Source organism: Betta splendens, chromosome 5, assembly GCF_900634795.4.
Source record: "Betta splendens chromosome 5, fBetSpl5.4, whole genome shotgun sequence".
Taxonomy (NCBI): domain Eukaryota; kingdom Metazoa; phylum Chordata; class Actinopteri; order Anabantiformes; family Osphronemidae; genus Betta; species Betta splendens.
Genome location: NC_040885.2, coordinates 8,112,863 through 8,127,916, shown reverse-complemented (window position 1 = coordinate 8,127,916; position 15,054 = coordinate 8,112,863). Strand labels below are relative to the sequence as shown.

Below are 15,054 nucleotides of genomic sequence, written 5' to 3'. Positions count from 1 at the left end.
CTTCCCTTCAGCCCTTCTCACCCCCTCTCCCCCCTCACGGGGGAGTGATCGGATAGAGCTCCTTTCACGCGCGTCATCCCTCCAGACTCCGTAACGCTGCGCATTGATAGTGCTCGTCCCACCTCTGAGCTCGTCGTGAGGCAGTGAAGACATTCAAACATCTGCTTGCAAATGGTTTTCGGTAAACAGCTGGAACAAATTGCCCCATATTCAGACTAAACTTTTAAACGTCAATTTAAATCTTTCCATGTTTTTTTAGCTGCACCTCAGTTGACAATCGATAACTGAATATATTGAAATCTATCATTTGTTTGATATGACACACGATGAACTCTTAACGCACTGGTTTCATTCCCCCACTTTAAACAATGATAGGCTCTGTGCTTAAATCTTACATCTGCGCTCCCCTCATAAAATTCCTTCTAGCTACAGCTCTCGCTCCCTAACACACACACACACACACACACACGCACACACACACACACACAAAACTGTATTTCTGGCTTCTCCAGACAAAATACGGCTTTAAGCCGGAGGTTTTACAGTCGTGAGGGGGGAAAAACACTAAACAATAAGCTCTTTTTGAAACCATGTTTTTAGCCCGTGGTGATACCACACAAAGCCGGCCTTGGTTTAAAAAGTGAGACAAATCTGTGGCTTGCGAGCTAAATTAGGTGGCAAATCAACACCCGTTTGTGAGCGAGGACGGCCTCCGTGTTCCAGCTCCAGAGCAGACGCACGGTTTAGTGGGAACACAGCGCTGCACTTGTGGTCCAGATATGTCGAACGGGCCTGGAATGCTCGACTGCCATTCTTCAGGAGTTACTATCTGTGATGCTCAACCACAGGAGTTTAGAGGCACTTCTCTGTATTTCAACGCGTGAAAATGTTTTGGTATCAAACTTTGCACATTTGATTGTGGTGTCCAGAGGATGTACCTTCTGGGTACCGTAAGACCCCAACTTTCTCTAGTACCACAAGTAAGGTGAAAATGAGGTCAGTCTCTAAGTCATAAAATAACCACAGACATCTATGTCCTCCCATTGTGATGACTTTGATCAGCTGCTCATGGTGCTAGTTAACAAATTTGAGGATGTTAATGCCTCAGGCTGAATAGCTCAAGCAGTACAGCTTTAAACCTACTGAATATAAGTACATTGTGTATTGTGTGTACTGATGTACATAATAGCTGTAGTAGAACACGATCATCACAGTAAATAACAGAGTAATACATAATACGTAAAGACAAGACGCAGTGTTCACGCCGGTCTCTGCTGATGTCTGCCGTAAAGACTGACCTGCTGTTGAAGAGTCTAAAAACGTACCAAACAGCAAATGATCTGTCTTGTGTGGGACGCAGGGCTCAGCAGGATCCAAACCAGCTGCCACCGGGAGTCTGGCCCTCAGCAGGGGGCCGAGACTGAAGAAACATTTTGTGCCCTTTAGACCACACCAGGAGATCCGCTAGCAGAGGAAAACAATTTGTTGCACACGAGATGTACCTAGTGATGCAACTAGCCTTTTTTTAAACTTCCATTAATCCAGAATGTGTTTATAGTGATGTACACAATGTCTCAAATACAAACAGATTGATGCAATTCTACCACAGGTGAGGACAAAGCTTCACCAGACCTTTGCATTTGGAAATTGAGGAATGATTCAGACAGCTGCAGACAATGGTTAAGACGCCTGGAAGCAAGACCTTCACGAGCCTTTAATGGATGTGATCATTTCATCAGAAGGCGTAGAAATATTGAAACATTTGTACAATGACTGGGGAGCATAGACTGGCATTTGGATTCTCAGTGAGATTTGTGTCTCAGCTTTGCTTTTAACTCAATCAATAGAATTATACAGACCTCTTGAAAGACTGGAAAACATGTCAAGGAGTTGAAATATACACAACTGTTTTTTTTTTTTTTTAAATTAACCAGGTCTCAGCAATGATGACTGTTAGTATTGGAAGACAGGACTCTGGCTAATTATAATGATTAAATATGATAAGATCCAATACTAATAACTACAGAGGGCGAATACAAATGTTGTGCATTTAATGTAGGAATTATGTAAATTATCAAGCCATCATCATCATCATGTGGAAACACTGTTCTAAGCAAAATCATAAGCGTCAACTTTGCCACATTTGTGACCCACAAACATACAAATTCGTTATTCCCCACTTTTTCCATTTATTTATTACAATTAATTCATGTTATTCATCACTTTCCATATTCCAGCTACTCCTTTTACCATTTAAAACAAGTCCAGTATGTGACTATTCTTTAGAACCTGAAAAGTCCTGAAGGTGGGACAGGGGAGGGAGGATGGCTGGGAGATTTGAAAGTAAACGACAGGTTTGAAGGAGGGAGGGCGTGACATCCTCCCTGGAGCCTCTTCATGTGACGAGATTTTTCAAAAGCTGTGTGAGATTTTTTTTTTCTGCATTCATAATTTTCGCCTCTTCTTGCGCTTGCAGCCCTGGTCTTGTTATTTTCTCTCTATTCTACGTCCTCAGCGTCGTCTCCTTGGTCTCCGTCCATTAGCAAAGCGGCGTATTTACTGGCTGAGCTGAACTTCTGAAAACGGCACAACAGAAAAGTCAATATGACAGCACTGAATGCTAAATATCTAAACGTAAAGCATCAAAATACATAATAACAAAAGATGCCAATTTACTCAAGCATGAAACATCGGTGGACCGTTATTGACACTCATAATCGGTCGCTCATCCACGGTAAACTGGCAGTTATTTTTAAAAACCGTTCTACAGGGAAAGCTCTGGTGACACAACTAAAGGCTTCAGTAAAGGGTTTACTACAAAAAACGTTTAGATTTAATCACACTTTGACAGCAGTCAGTCAACAACGTACAGGGGTTGGTGATTCTTCGTATTTCTTTGGCTCTGGAGGTGGTCTGGAGTCTCGGTCTCTTCTGTTATCCTTTCTACAAATCAGAATGATCACGAAGATTAAAATTTATTGGCACCGCTCGTTGCCTTCGACTCCTCAAACCTACATAGGTAAAATTAAGAGCAAGCCATGCTCAAAATCCCCTTTCATCAACTGCTGGGCACCTGCGTGGCCCCATCATCATACCATGTTGCCTTCATTCAAGAAACCAAGTGCTTAAAATTCCAATTTAAATTGACAATTATGCAATAATGTTAATGTGCATAACATTAAATGCTCATGCCACTCAGCAGACATCATGGTGTAGTAGTCAGGGTCCACAGCACCATCACCAGTTGTAGAACAGGCCACTCTTTACAGATGCCCAACACAAGCCCTCCTCCCTGCACTGGGTGAACTGAAGGGTCTCGCTGACCTGTCTGCCTCCTTTCTTCGGTCTTTGTTGGGCCCCTCTCCTCGGCCCCGCCCCGCTCCCGGCCCTGCAGGGCCCCCTCGTGCCCGTGGGGGCCCCCGGTCCCGACGCATACCGTCAGCCTTGTTCTCATCTTAAAAGAGAAGCCAGACAGTTAAGTGAAGGGAGGCGTAAGCTACACTCACAACACACTGCAGCATCAAAAGCCACTGGGTTGGATTCAAACAGTGTTAGTCACTGATGTAGGGCCAAATGAGAGGTGCGCAACACCAGCCATCTGTTTTACAATTGCACCTGACTGTTCAAGCAGGGCAAAGAAACGGAACTCTGGTCCAAATTAGAACAGATTCCACAAAAAAATCGGGTACCAGCCACCATCGAAACCAGAACCACTGTCCAAAGACATTTGTTGAAACACAACGCAGCATGCACGGCTAACGCTACAAGCTAGCACACAGTAGCTTCACCTGAAGTTATCAGAAGTCAATTTGCTGCACATCAGATTTACGGCAGCACATCATTTTTAAGTGCACCTCAAAAATCCCGAAGATTCAGTAGAACCAAGAACAGCCACAACACAGCTCTGAGGCAGTAACAGGAAAGTTGGACACAAGCGGTGTAACAGCATCTGTGCTGATTGGGCTGTTTGCCTGCTCAGCTGTCAAGCATTAGGAAAGATAGGGCATACTGTATCTAATGCTATGTCACCGTGTTTCTCCTATAGCTTTAGCAGCCACATTGTTGAACCAAAACAAAGAGGCAAAACGGTGCCTGAAGAGTCTGAAATATGTTCTAACACAGCACTTCTGTCTGAATCTCAGATTCCTGTTCTGCTATAAAAAAAACAAACTAGTGTTAGTGTTGAGATAAACATACTTGGAAGTGGAAGATGGAGTTCAGTTGTCTGAGTGCCTACTGCTCACTGTGCTCATCGTGTTTAGGACACCGTAGTGATGAAAACAATAACACTTCACTGTATATTATCCGCATAAGAACTTGGTCCTCAGCTATTCAATGTAGAACTGAAAACATAAGATTCCAGAGCTCTTAAAAAGGATCAGGTAAAACCTAAAGATTTTGAATTCCAACATTTGGGAACCATCGTCTGAAGCATTTCCAAATGTCCCTAGACAGAAACTTTAATCATCTACCTGTCCCAGTAGATTGAGTCTCATGACACAGTTGTGTTTAAAACCAGTCTGTTAATAGGTTTAGTGCCAAATAAGCCAAGAAACAGCTAATCCCATTAGATGAATTGCTCTTTAAATACGCACACTGAAAGTTTCAAGAACAACTAAGAGACGGAGATTTCCTAAAAATTGCCACCATACAGAAACCATTAAATGCGCCAATAACTGCATTAATTACATTTTTCTTGTCTATCAAACAGGTTTGAAATCTTATGTATACTGGCCTTTGAGTTTCAGAGGGATTTTATTGTGGATGACTATGTTCATGTCTTGAGGTGTCAATACAAATAGCTACTTCGAGTTCATTCATACGTGTGCCAGAGTCACACAGAGATGATTTGTTTATAGTTTATTTGTAGGCACACCCAGCACTCGCACAGCCTTACCCTTTCCAGGGCCTCTTTCATCTGCAGAACTTGGGGAGCTAAAAGGAAAAGGAGCAGTCAGAAGTGTCCAAGGCAACAAAACAAGTACAATACACTGCTAAAAGACATCTTCTAACCTGAGCTTGGGAGGAGCTGAACCACCTGGGGACACAGGAGAAACTGGAGGTCTCCCTTCACCTTCACTAGAAGCTGTAGAAGCGGCACTTCTCTTGGCCCAGGCGTTTTCCTTAGGAGGTGGCGCTGGCATCACTTTCAGTGGCTCCTTAGATGAACTGGTAGAGGAGGGACGAGAGGAAGACACTGGGGAGGAGGGATCTCCTTCTCGCCCACTGAAAACCTCATTCTCCCCAGAGCGCTCACTGTCTCGACACCGAGACCCTGATGAGGAAAGAAGTGTTTTTTTTGTTCTAAATATATTAAGTTAATTTTAATGCAGGTATGAAAAATAGCATTGTCTGATCTATCTAACAAATGCCTCACCTCTTCCAGAAGTGCTTCCAGGCTGTGAAGACTCACTTCCTGTGCGGGATCGCTCAGTAGGAGTTTCCTCATTGCGCCAGCTTGGGTCCCTGAAAACAAACAAAAAATAATTAGTAACAACCACAACAACATTTTCTTTTTAAAACCTGCTACTTTCAAAGCTCCAAAACCCAAAACAAGCAAACATGTAATATACATTTTAAACTCCAGACCTGTCACGCATCTTTCTTTCAGGTCCTCGGCTTTTGTCTTCCTCAAGCTGTCTCTGCAATCTCTCTTCCTCTTTCTTCAGCCGCTCCTCTACCTCCCTCTCTTTGGCTGCTGTGTCAACCGGCTTGGCTGCTCCAAAGATGGAGGAAGCTCTGCTGCTGGGGGGCTGAGCTGCAGCAGGGGAAGTACCACCACCACCACCGCCGCCAACACCACCACCACCACCCCCACTGCTACCCTCGTCCTCCTTGGGCACACTACGGGGCTTCAGGTTCAGCTTGGGTCTCTGCTGAGGAGCTGGTGTGAGCACAGGAAGCATAAGGTTAATATAAAGTGAATAACATAATAGTGCGACTAGAAATAAGATGAATTATTTGAAGTTGTGCTAAGTAAAACATCGAAAATACTCAAGATACTCTTGCACATACACCAATTTCAAAGTTTGCCTATCTGGGCTTATCAGTTAAGCACTATTCATGATTATTTCTCACCTCCTCTCTCCTCACGCCTCTCCTCCCGTCTTTCGTACCGGTCCTCACGATCAGCATAACGGTCCCGGTCCCCGTAACGATCATTGCTACCCCGACTGTCATCGTATTCACGCCGGAAACCACTGCCAAAGGCGCGACGACCTCCTCCGCCACGAGAGTCAAAACCTAGGACAGCAACAGAGCAGGTGAGAAATAAATAAAGCAGCAAGACATGAGTCAGCCAATGGGAAAGTTCCCAATCAAGGCAGGAGTTGCACAATCAGAAGGTCAAGCTCTTTAAGCAAATATAACAAATAACAAAAATTAAAGATGAGGAACAATAAACATGCATTTAGCAATAGTCTAAACGTAACTACTCACCTCCTCTGTCGTCATAGCGCTCCCTGCGGTCTCGGTCGTCATAGCGATCCCGGTACCGGTCTCTACCTCCTTCATAACGATCGTTGTCCCGTCGGGGCCCATCTCTGTAACGATCTGACTCATAGCGGTCCCGCGATCCTGAGATGAGAGATTAGGTTTTACACATAGAATAACACAGCACTTAATTGTACATGAAATTTAAATGAATTCACTGAAATTCATGAAATTGCATGAATGAAGAATACATAGAGCATCTAAAGAGTCTAAATTCTGGTGCTAAAACAATACAATATTGGACTCACTTTCTCCAAAGGCATCATCTCTCCTGGGAGGTCCATCATCATCTGCACTTGGCCGAGCTCTCCAGTCACTGTCTGTCTTGTCAGGACCCATGTCTGCCATCCGTCCACCCCTGTCCCTGTCTCTGCCTCCCATACAACTGTCTCTCTCTGAGGGGTAAACATAGGGGAAAAAAGCATTTTTAAGCTTCTATTCCTTGACTATCAAGGCAAAGAAGTAGGTAAGTAGTATTAAGTGTTAGAGGGTAAATAGCAGCACACCTTTATCATTAGACTGATCTGCTATATCAACACGGATTCTTCGGGTCCCCAGGTTCTGTTGGCATTAAATTACAGACAACAAAAAATTATATTCTCTCATATTCTAGTTATTTCTAGTATGGCTATTTTGCCAACCTACAGTTCAATTGTGCAGTAAAACATTGTGCATACCCATTTATTTCAAGATGAAACCAAAACAAAGATGTGCTGCATCTTACCTCTTCATTGAGACTCAGGGCTCTCAGGAGTGACTCTACATCATCAAATTCAGCATATCCAAAGCCCTTCAGCCTCTCTGGGTTACTTGGCTCTCGGGGCAGACGCACTGCACTAATCTGGAGATGAAGACAAGAACATATGAAACAGAGAATGGACTAAGCTGAGACTAACTGTCATAATTGACTCAAGATGCACTAGTATGCAAATAGGACATTATGAAGTAAACTGGCTGACTTATGGAGGAAAGCCCACCAGTGTGAACACTTTCTGCTCCAGGACTAAATAAAAGTACAATATTGGTTTTGATTGTGTCACAAACCATTACAGTACAACATTTTGAGATTTATTTGGTGCCCAGCGCGTGTGCTTGTTTAAACCTACTGCCAAGCCGCGGAAGAAGTCTTTGATTGATTCCTCAGTGACATCATAGGGCAGGTTTCCCAGGAAAGCCGTGTACGGTGGGCTGCGGGGCAGACGGGCTCGGTCGATATTTGGTTCACGGGCTGAGCGAGGCGCCGTGGGCAGGATGGAGCGGTCAATGGGCGGTGCTCGGTATGAATCCTCCTCTGTATGCCACGAAGTTGATACTGGAGAGATGAGCAGAGGGAAAACTTAAAATACGTATAAAACAATGCTCAATCTCGTGACTCATGTTTCTATTATTTTACGGATTAAAAATTTGGATCAAACTGAATTGTAGCACCTTGAGATTTTATTTAAATATTAAGTGAATTATAAATAGAATGTATTATTATTATTATCACCATCATCATCAGTTAAAACATTCAAGTACTCAAAAGTCACGGCTCCAAGTAAGATGTTTTGCTGAACAAAAACTTCAACGATACAGACATATTCTGTCCACAATTATATATTTTAACTGTGAGCACATTTTAGTCACTATTTAGCCTTTTGTTTACAATGAACAAAAATTACAGTAAAACTGCTTCATTTTGTTGAGAAATTAATAAATTGCTGCAGCTCTAACATTAAACTTCCTGAAACGTAACAATGACCATTTCTTTTTTATGACCAGTTTTTTCCCTTAAAATAAAAGAAGGATGTTTAACTGTCTTTGCTCCATGGGCCAACACCAGGCTTATTAGTGTTTATCAAGTAAAAACCAAACCAAAAGACATTTATATTTACTTAAGCGTTTCACTAAACTACTCAGCAGCCAGACCTGTATGACTGCAATCTTTGATCAATTTAAATTCTGTATTTAAGTGAGAAATATCCAGAGAGCAACAAGACAGTGCATACCATCTCCATCCAGGTCATCAGTCTCATCAGCCCAGCTAGTGGACTTGGCTGAATAGCTGGGTGGCACATTGCTGCCTCCACTATCCTCTGCCAGGAAGTCAGTCAGAGTGAGAGTCTTCCCCTTCTTATTTTTCTTCTTACCTATAAGAAAAACAAACAGTAAATTATCATTTATGTGAGACATATGCTACATTAGGGGGTCGATTATCTATGTAGACATCTATCACATTATAAGGCCTTTATCAATTTGCCCATGATCAATAGGAATTTTAGCCTTCATTTACAACATGTGATTTTTGTCTAGATGTTGACAGTGGACACACGTTGGGATTGGGCATAGCTATAGAAGGCATGCAAATAATAATTCTATAAATCACAATGTCACACAAATAAAAGGTCACCCTTTTTTTAGCCCTGTGTCCTGACACACTACTGACTGAGAGTCAAAAAGACCTCTGTATGCATCTCCACTCGTGTGGACAGCTGCATCTTTGCACAAACAAACACTATTCGCAGAGCTGAGCGGTGGCACACTCTACTGCCAAATTAGATAAGACTGCAGTGTGCAGGCGATAACAAAAGCCCGGACTTATTTTGCTTTTGGAAAGTAAACACACAGGGAGTGGTCTGCGTGTGCAACTGTCAATGCGCAGCGGGTCATTAGCTCATCTCTCTCCATTCGTGGAGCTCCATGACTATGCACCATGCAGCAGAAACCAACGCCTGGTGTGCATCCACTGCAGAAAATTCCTCGCAGTGTTTGTTTGATTGGTAAACAAATAGTTGCCCATGGGGGCTTTAAACGCGGTTGAGCGGGTCGGGTTTGTTTTGGTCCGAGGCAACAAAGCTGTCTGCCAGTGTTTTGTTAAAAAAAAAAAAACAGCAGTCAGGACATTCTTTACGCACACCGTTACAAAACCTGCGCATAGATAACAACACGGGTGATGCTCTTTCCTAGTACACAATGCTAAGTCATTGTTTACCAACTAGCAGCTCTTGGCTGTGCGTCCCCGTAGCCAACGAATAATATACTGCTTTGCTGTAGTTCGCTCAGGGCTCCGCACTAATGTGACATCAGCTAGCGAGGAGATGCGTAAACTTTTGGCCGTGCCGACGGCTAAAGCTACATTAGCTCTAAAGGGCTAACCTGCTAACTGTTAAGGCTAATCATCCAGGCTGACTGCTTGACGCCTACTTAGATCTCTATTGTCTTTGCGCCCATGCGGGCTTAGTCAGCGAACGAGTGCTGCCGGGGGAAGTATCCCTGCGGTTCTGGCTGGCTAGCTTTTTAAGGCCTAGCGCACGTCGCAGGACCGCGATCCAAGTGCGCCATCAACGGAGGGAGGCTCGGTTGGCGGGACGGGACGGGACGGCTCGAAGTTGTGACACCGCCAGGGAAGTGTTTAGGATGTGACCCAAGAAGCCCAGCTGTCCCGTTTCATCAAACGGCGGCGTTCAGGGAGCCAGGCTGCACACGTGGGGAGACTCCCCGGGAAGCCCGGACTCCTCGGCCCAACCCCTCCTCCCAGAAACGCGCTTGCGCCGGGTGCTTATCTTCGCTGAGCGCCACGGCGAGCTCCTCTACAGTCCTAGCCTACAATGTGGCAGCTTCGCGTGCGCCTGGAAACGTTTCCCAACAATGTCCCATCCAGCTAATATAGCAAAAACTCGGACGTAGATAACATAAATGCCAAAAAACGAATTCTAGAGGACAGAAACGCGTGTAACATGTGGGTGAAAACGCTCAAATTGTGTAAGTCGCCTCGTTCATTCGTCTTCACCCAGCATCGGTGCTTTTACAGGCCAAAACAACCGACAAACGTATTTGTAAACGCAGACAACTAGCTCGACCGATAAGCCACACGATATTAACAACCCGAAAACTTAATGCGTTTGATCAAACCGGCGTTTTAGCCTCTCAAATTCACCCCAACCGACACAGATCGTTCACCCACATAAACCTCACCTGACGCCGCCATGTTGGAGAACGAGTTCGTAGTAGTTCCCGGATGAAGGCGTCAGAGGTTTATCATCGGGAGCGCGCATCGCCGTTCACGGGGCCGTCTGTCTCCTCCCTTGTTCCTTCGCTGGCCCGCGTGAGCTCTGCTGACGTTCTCCTTTCTTTACGTTTGTCTATCAGTCGTGTGTAAATAAACCCCCTCCTCTCTTCTTCTTATATTGTAGGATTTGAACCGCATGTTTTTGCAGTATGTGAGAACTCAGGTTGATGCCTGAATATGCATTGCATACGTTTTGCAATGTTTATTTCCATGTGCTTTTTATTTATAAGTGAATAATAACACACTAAAACCAATAAAATCAATTAAAATTGACTACTTCAAATAAAAAAGCAGTCAGTTTAGGCTGCACACAAAATAATTAGAATTTTTTAATCTAGAGCTCAAAAGACCCAGTCATTAATCATTGAGTAGGAATGAAATGTTAGATAAAAACAAGTGTGATTCTATTGAGAAACATCATGTTAACACCATAACATATTAATTGGGTAATATTTAAGGACAAAGGCTATATTTGCAGCTATTTTACTGTATAATGGCCAAATACCATGTCATCTGGTGTGAGTGACTTGGGAACGTGCATGAGGTCAATTCATTTTAAGATTTTACGTCAAGATAAAATAATTTCATCTGTCTATTTAAATCATGTCAGTGATGCACTGTTCTTCATTGAGCCAAAGTACTACACAAACACACAAGTTTTGCAACTGTCAGCAAGTAGTTTTATTTTTGTAAGTATGTTTTATGTTGCTGCCAGGTTGGGCAATGGTTGCTTTTGTAGTGGTTTGAGGAAACGCCTTTATTCATAACTGCTTCAGTCATTTGGAAGGCATCCCAGCGAGTGGATGAGCAGGAAACCGTTTTCCATGATTGCTAGTTGTGGTTTGCTCTGCTTTCATTGTCGGCTTGGCCCCAGATTCTTTGTTCTTAATTAGCTCATTCCCTCCAGTTCATCCAGCGCATCCTGGAGCCTGTACAAAAACACAGAGGACACATTCTGATATTTCTGCACAACTGGAAATAATTCTCGACGTTGTCATACTCGGCCATGCAAAACGTGATAACAATTAAACTGAATATTCACCTCCACCACTTCATTACATCCAGCTGCTTTTTTTCACCTACGTCTCTTTATTGCTCTTACTTGAAGTCACCACCATCCAGGAGGTTCTTGTAAGTGGCGATCTCAGCCTCCAGCTTCATCTTCATGTTGAGGAGGGCCTCGTACTCTTGCGTCTGCTGCTGGATGTTTGCGCGCAAGTTGGTCAGCTCCTCCTCCAGCCGGATAAGGATGCTGTTGTACTTCTCCATTTCCATGTTGTTTCGCAGCTCCGTGTTCCGAAGCGTGTCCTCCAAGGAGGCTTTCTGATGACGGTTTGAGAAAAAGGAATTGGTGAGTTGCCAAAATATTTTCAAATGCCCCGTGTCCTACTTAAAACGTGGGAAAGTTCCAAGCTTTATAGAAAATTGATATTTAGAAAAAAGTTCAAATGTACTGAGCCCATTTGAAGTTATAATAAAAACACGTTTGGTGTCTACTTACTAAGCTCTGTTGTGAAGCAAGTTCAATTTCCAGGGTCTGTATTTGTCTGGATAAATCCCCCTTCTCAGCCTGGGCCGACTGAAGAGCTTCTGTGTTTTGCGAAACCTCCACCTGAACATCTGCGATCTGGCAAAGAAACGGTGTTGAGCTGTCATTTCAACACAATCTGTGCATTTGTTGGCTTTTTGCATCTTTAAGTCTTCGTTACCTGGTTTTCATGCCACCGTTTGAGGTCCTCTGCGTTTTTCGCTGCGATCTTCTCATAGTTGGACCTCATGTCCTCCATGATCTGCGACAGGTCCTGACCTTTGGGAGCGTCTACGTCCACTTGCACACCTGACTGGGAGATCTGATTGCGAATCTCCATCACCTCCTAGAGGACGGACAGCGCAGGGCAATGGGGAAATAAACAAGACTCTTGGCCGTGACACAGTTTAAATGGACTCAGTGGACTTAAATGTCAACTCACATTCTCATGGTTCTTCTTCAGGAAGAGAAGTTCTTCCTTCACAGCTTCAATCTCATTCTCAATGTTGATCCTGCTCATGTTGGTGTCGTCGAGGACCTTCTTCAGTCCAGCAATGTCTCCTTCCACCGACTGGCGGATTCCGATCTCATTATCAAACCTGTGGGTGCACACAGACACGAGCAGAGTCTCACAGTCACGGGTTCTGGAGTCAAAAGCCGCTAAAGCAGTGATCCGATGGAGAAAGTCAACAACCTACTTTACTTTGAAGTCATCGGCAGCGAGACGGGCGTTGTCGATCTGAAGCACAAGACGAGCGTTGTCCGTTATCCTGTCAAAAATCTGAAAAGAAAGAATAACTTATGACCAAACAACTTCCATTACTTGTTATTAGTCATCCTTTGTACAGTCATACACCAAAAAATGCAATATTCCCTTTGGTTGGTTGAAGGAGCACAGTAGCCTCTTCATTCAGATTATAACTTATCATGTGCTTTTAGACAACGTTGCTGCAGAACAAATGAAACATATCATTTAATACCTTGTGCTGCTTATGTAACAATTGCAACCCCAGCCTTGTATTGCACAATGATACCACAGCGTGGTTGAATCCAGAGTAGCACACAGTCAACCACAAAGAAGCAGGAAGGAGGGAGGACACTGTGCCAGAGCGCAGTCTGGTTTGTTTTAGCGGTGGTGGGAAAACGGCTTTTTAACTCAGAACAAGCCATTCGGACTTTTCTTCTCTCCGGTTTTATTTGTAGCTGTGCTTCATCCTTCCGTGCGTCTATCTTTCTGTTTTTTTTAATACATCACAGCGTTTACTTGTGCAGAGCCAGCCGCATTCTTTGTGCGTGAGTGTGTTTGTGAGTTTTCACGTTGGCTTCCGCCCCGGAGGAAATGGGCATCGCTTCGGGTGTTCAGAAAAAAAAGTGCCACCATCAATGTGTCATTATGTTACTATGAAGAAGTGGAGTCTGGAGAAGAATGTGACATTTGACTCCACTCACTAGAGCTGATTGTTGTACGGCTAGTGTCCTCACTCACACACATGCACACACTTTCCCGCAGGCAGCCCAGGATCCTTTGTGTGTGCGTGCGTGTGTGTGCGTGCGTGCGTGTGTGTGCGTGCGTGTGCGTGCGTGCGTGTGTGTGTGTGTGTGTGCATGCGTGTCATTAGCCCACATCTGTTCCACATCGAGGTCCTCCTACAGCACTGCATGCTCGCGGAGTAACCCTTTACTAGTAAAACCCTTTGCAAATGCTTCTCCGTCTGGGAGCTTTTCTGCTTCGCCGCATCTCGTGACGATGCCCTCGTGTTGGTGAATCATCAGAGGAAGCTGTGGCCAGTTTGTGCATTTTACACAGGGATAACTTGAGCTCAGCAACCACACCCTTTATTCTTTAGCAGGAAACGTGATAACCCAGGAGAAACGATGCCAACACCAATGAGATATATAATATTTAACTCAGACTGAGTAATGAATTAATTTTTAATTAACAAACCAAATTCCAGTGACTCACCACCATTTACCGGTTTTCCCATCATGTGCAATAAAGTCTCATATTTCTTCCAGTCAACTTGAACCTATCCATATGAATCCCTGCTTACCTGCTGGCGTAGGTCATTGATGAGGGGCTCGTACTTGCTGTAGTCTTTGGTGTCGGGCCCTCCCTTCTCCAGAGCCTCCATGATCTTCATCTCCAGCTCCTTGTTGGCCTGTTCCAGGTTCCTCACCGTCTCCAGGTAGTTGGCCAGGCGGTCGTTCAGGTTTTGCATAGCCCCCTTCTCGTTGCCCAGGATAGAAGACCCGGCCTTGCCCCCAGCTGCCGCGGACGCCCCAGCGCCTCCAAAGCCCGAGCCCGAGCTGCCACCCATCGCGCTGCTCAGCTTGAAGGATGTTGACGAAGCGGCCAGCGGGACGTAGCGCTGGGACGGCATGGACATGCGGGTCCCCTTGCCTCCGGCACCGGCATAAATGCTGACGGCGCGGTGCTGGGAGATGGGCCGGGTGTAGGAGTAGCTCATGCTGGAGGAGTTCGGGCACGGCGGAGAATGGAGCGAATGAGATGTGGTGGCTCGCGGCTGGCTGGCGTAGACAGAGACGCTGGCTGCAGGAAGTGGGAAACTTATACTCCTGCTCTCCCTTAATCACAACTGGTCTCTGAGACCCTGCCCACTTCTGCATGGCTCTAACCTCCCCCCTCCCTGCTCTGTGCTGCGCTCATTCACCCACATGTTCCCTTTTTCAAGCTCACAGTGTGTTTTTTTGTCTCTATGGAAATACAGATCAAACCGTCTGTTGTGAAAACACACACACGCACACAAACATTTATACGTTGTCAACCACAGCAGATCCGTTTAGCACAAGTACAAATATCACATGTGGGTTCAAGAAGTTCAGGAAAAAGAGTATGCTGATAAAGTTAAAGTGGGGAAATCCTCTGCAGAAGATGTTTGCTGGTTTGTAGTCATGTAAACAAGTTCCTTTGGTTTGTTCAAACAAGACGACAGCGTCTGGTTCTTAATGCATCGTTTCTAGGTTT

At 44.7% G+C, this 15,054-nt stretch overlaps 2 protein-coding genes across 3 annotated transcripts; both read right to left on the bottom strand.

Moving 5' to 3' along the window:
- Positions 1 to 1,680: 1,680 nt before the first annotated feature.
- Positions 1,681 to 10,592, bottom strand: eif4ba (eukaryotic translation initiation factor 4Ba). The gene is made up of 15 exons (XM_029150127.3): positions 10,447 to 10,592; positions 8,481 to 8,621; positions 7,599 to 7,804; positions 7,217 to 7,333; positions 6,999 to 7,053; positions 6,741 to 6,887; positions 6,439 to 6,576; positions 6,079 to 6,243; positions 5,590 to 5,884; positions 5,378 to 5,466; positions 5,014 to 5,275; positions 4,898 to 4,935; positions 3,325 to 3,454; positions 2,871 to 2,943; positions 1,681 to 2,576 (listed from the first exon to the last, which is right to left on the bottom strand). The coding sequence occupies exons 1-15, from the start codon at positions 10,457 to 10,459 to the stop codon at positions 2,499 to 2,501; spliced, it is 1,947 nt and encodes a 648-aa protein (XP_029005960.1). The 5' UTR covers positions 10,460 to 10,592; the 3' UTR covers positions 1,681 to 2,498.
- Positions 10,593 to 11,197: 605 nt separating this feature from the next.
- Positions 11,198 to 14,635, bottom strand: LOC114855197 (keratin, type I cytoskeletal 18-like). Of its 2 annotated transcripts, none has more exons than XR_003785895.2 (7): positions 14,120 to 14,635; positions 12,767 to 12,849; positions 12,511 to 12,667; positions 12,250 to 12,414; positions 12,042 to 12,167; positions 11,583 to 11,863; positions 11,198 to 11,469 (listed from the first exon to the last, which is right to left on the bottom strand). XR_003785895.2 is itself a non-coding variant. In XM_029150131.3 (7 exons), exons 1-7 carry the CDS (start codon positions 14,534 to 14,536, stop codon positions 11,430 to 11,432), a joined length of 1,209 nt encoding a protein of 402 aa, XP_029005964.1. In that variant the 5' UTR covers positions 14,537 to 14,634; the 3' UTR covers positions 11,198 to 11,429. The 2 variants fall into 2 exon arrangements, 1 of the variants encoding a protein (XP_029005964.1); XM_029150131.3 differs by having other exon boundaries at positions 11,643 to 11,863; positions 14,120 to 14,634.
- Positions 14,636 to 15,054: the final 419 nt, after the last annotated feature.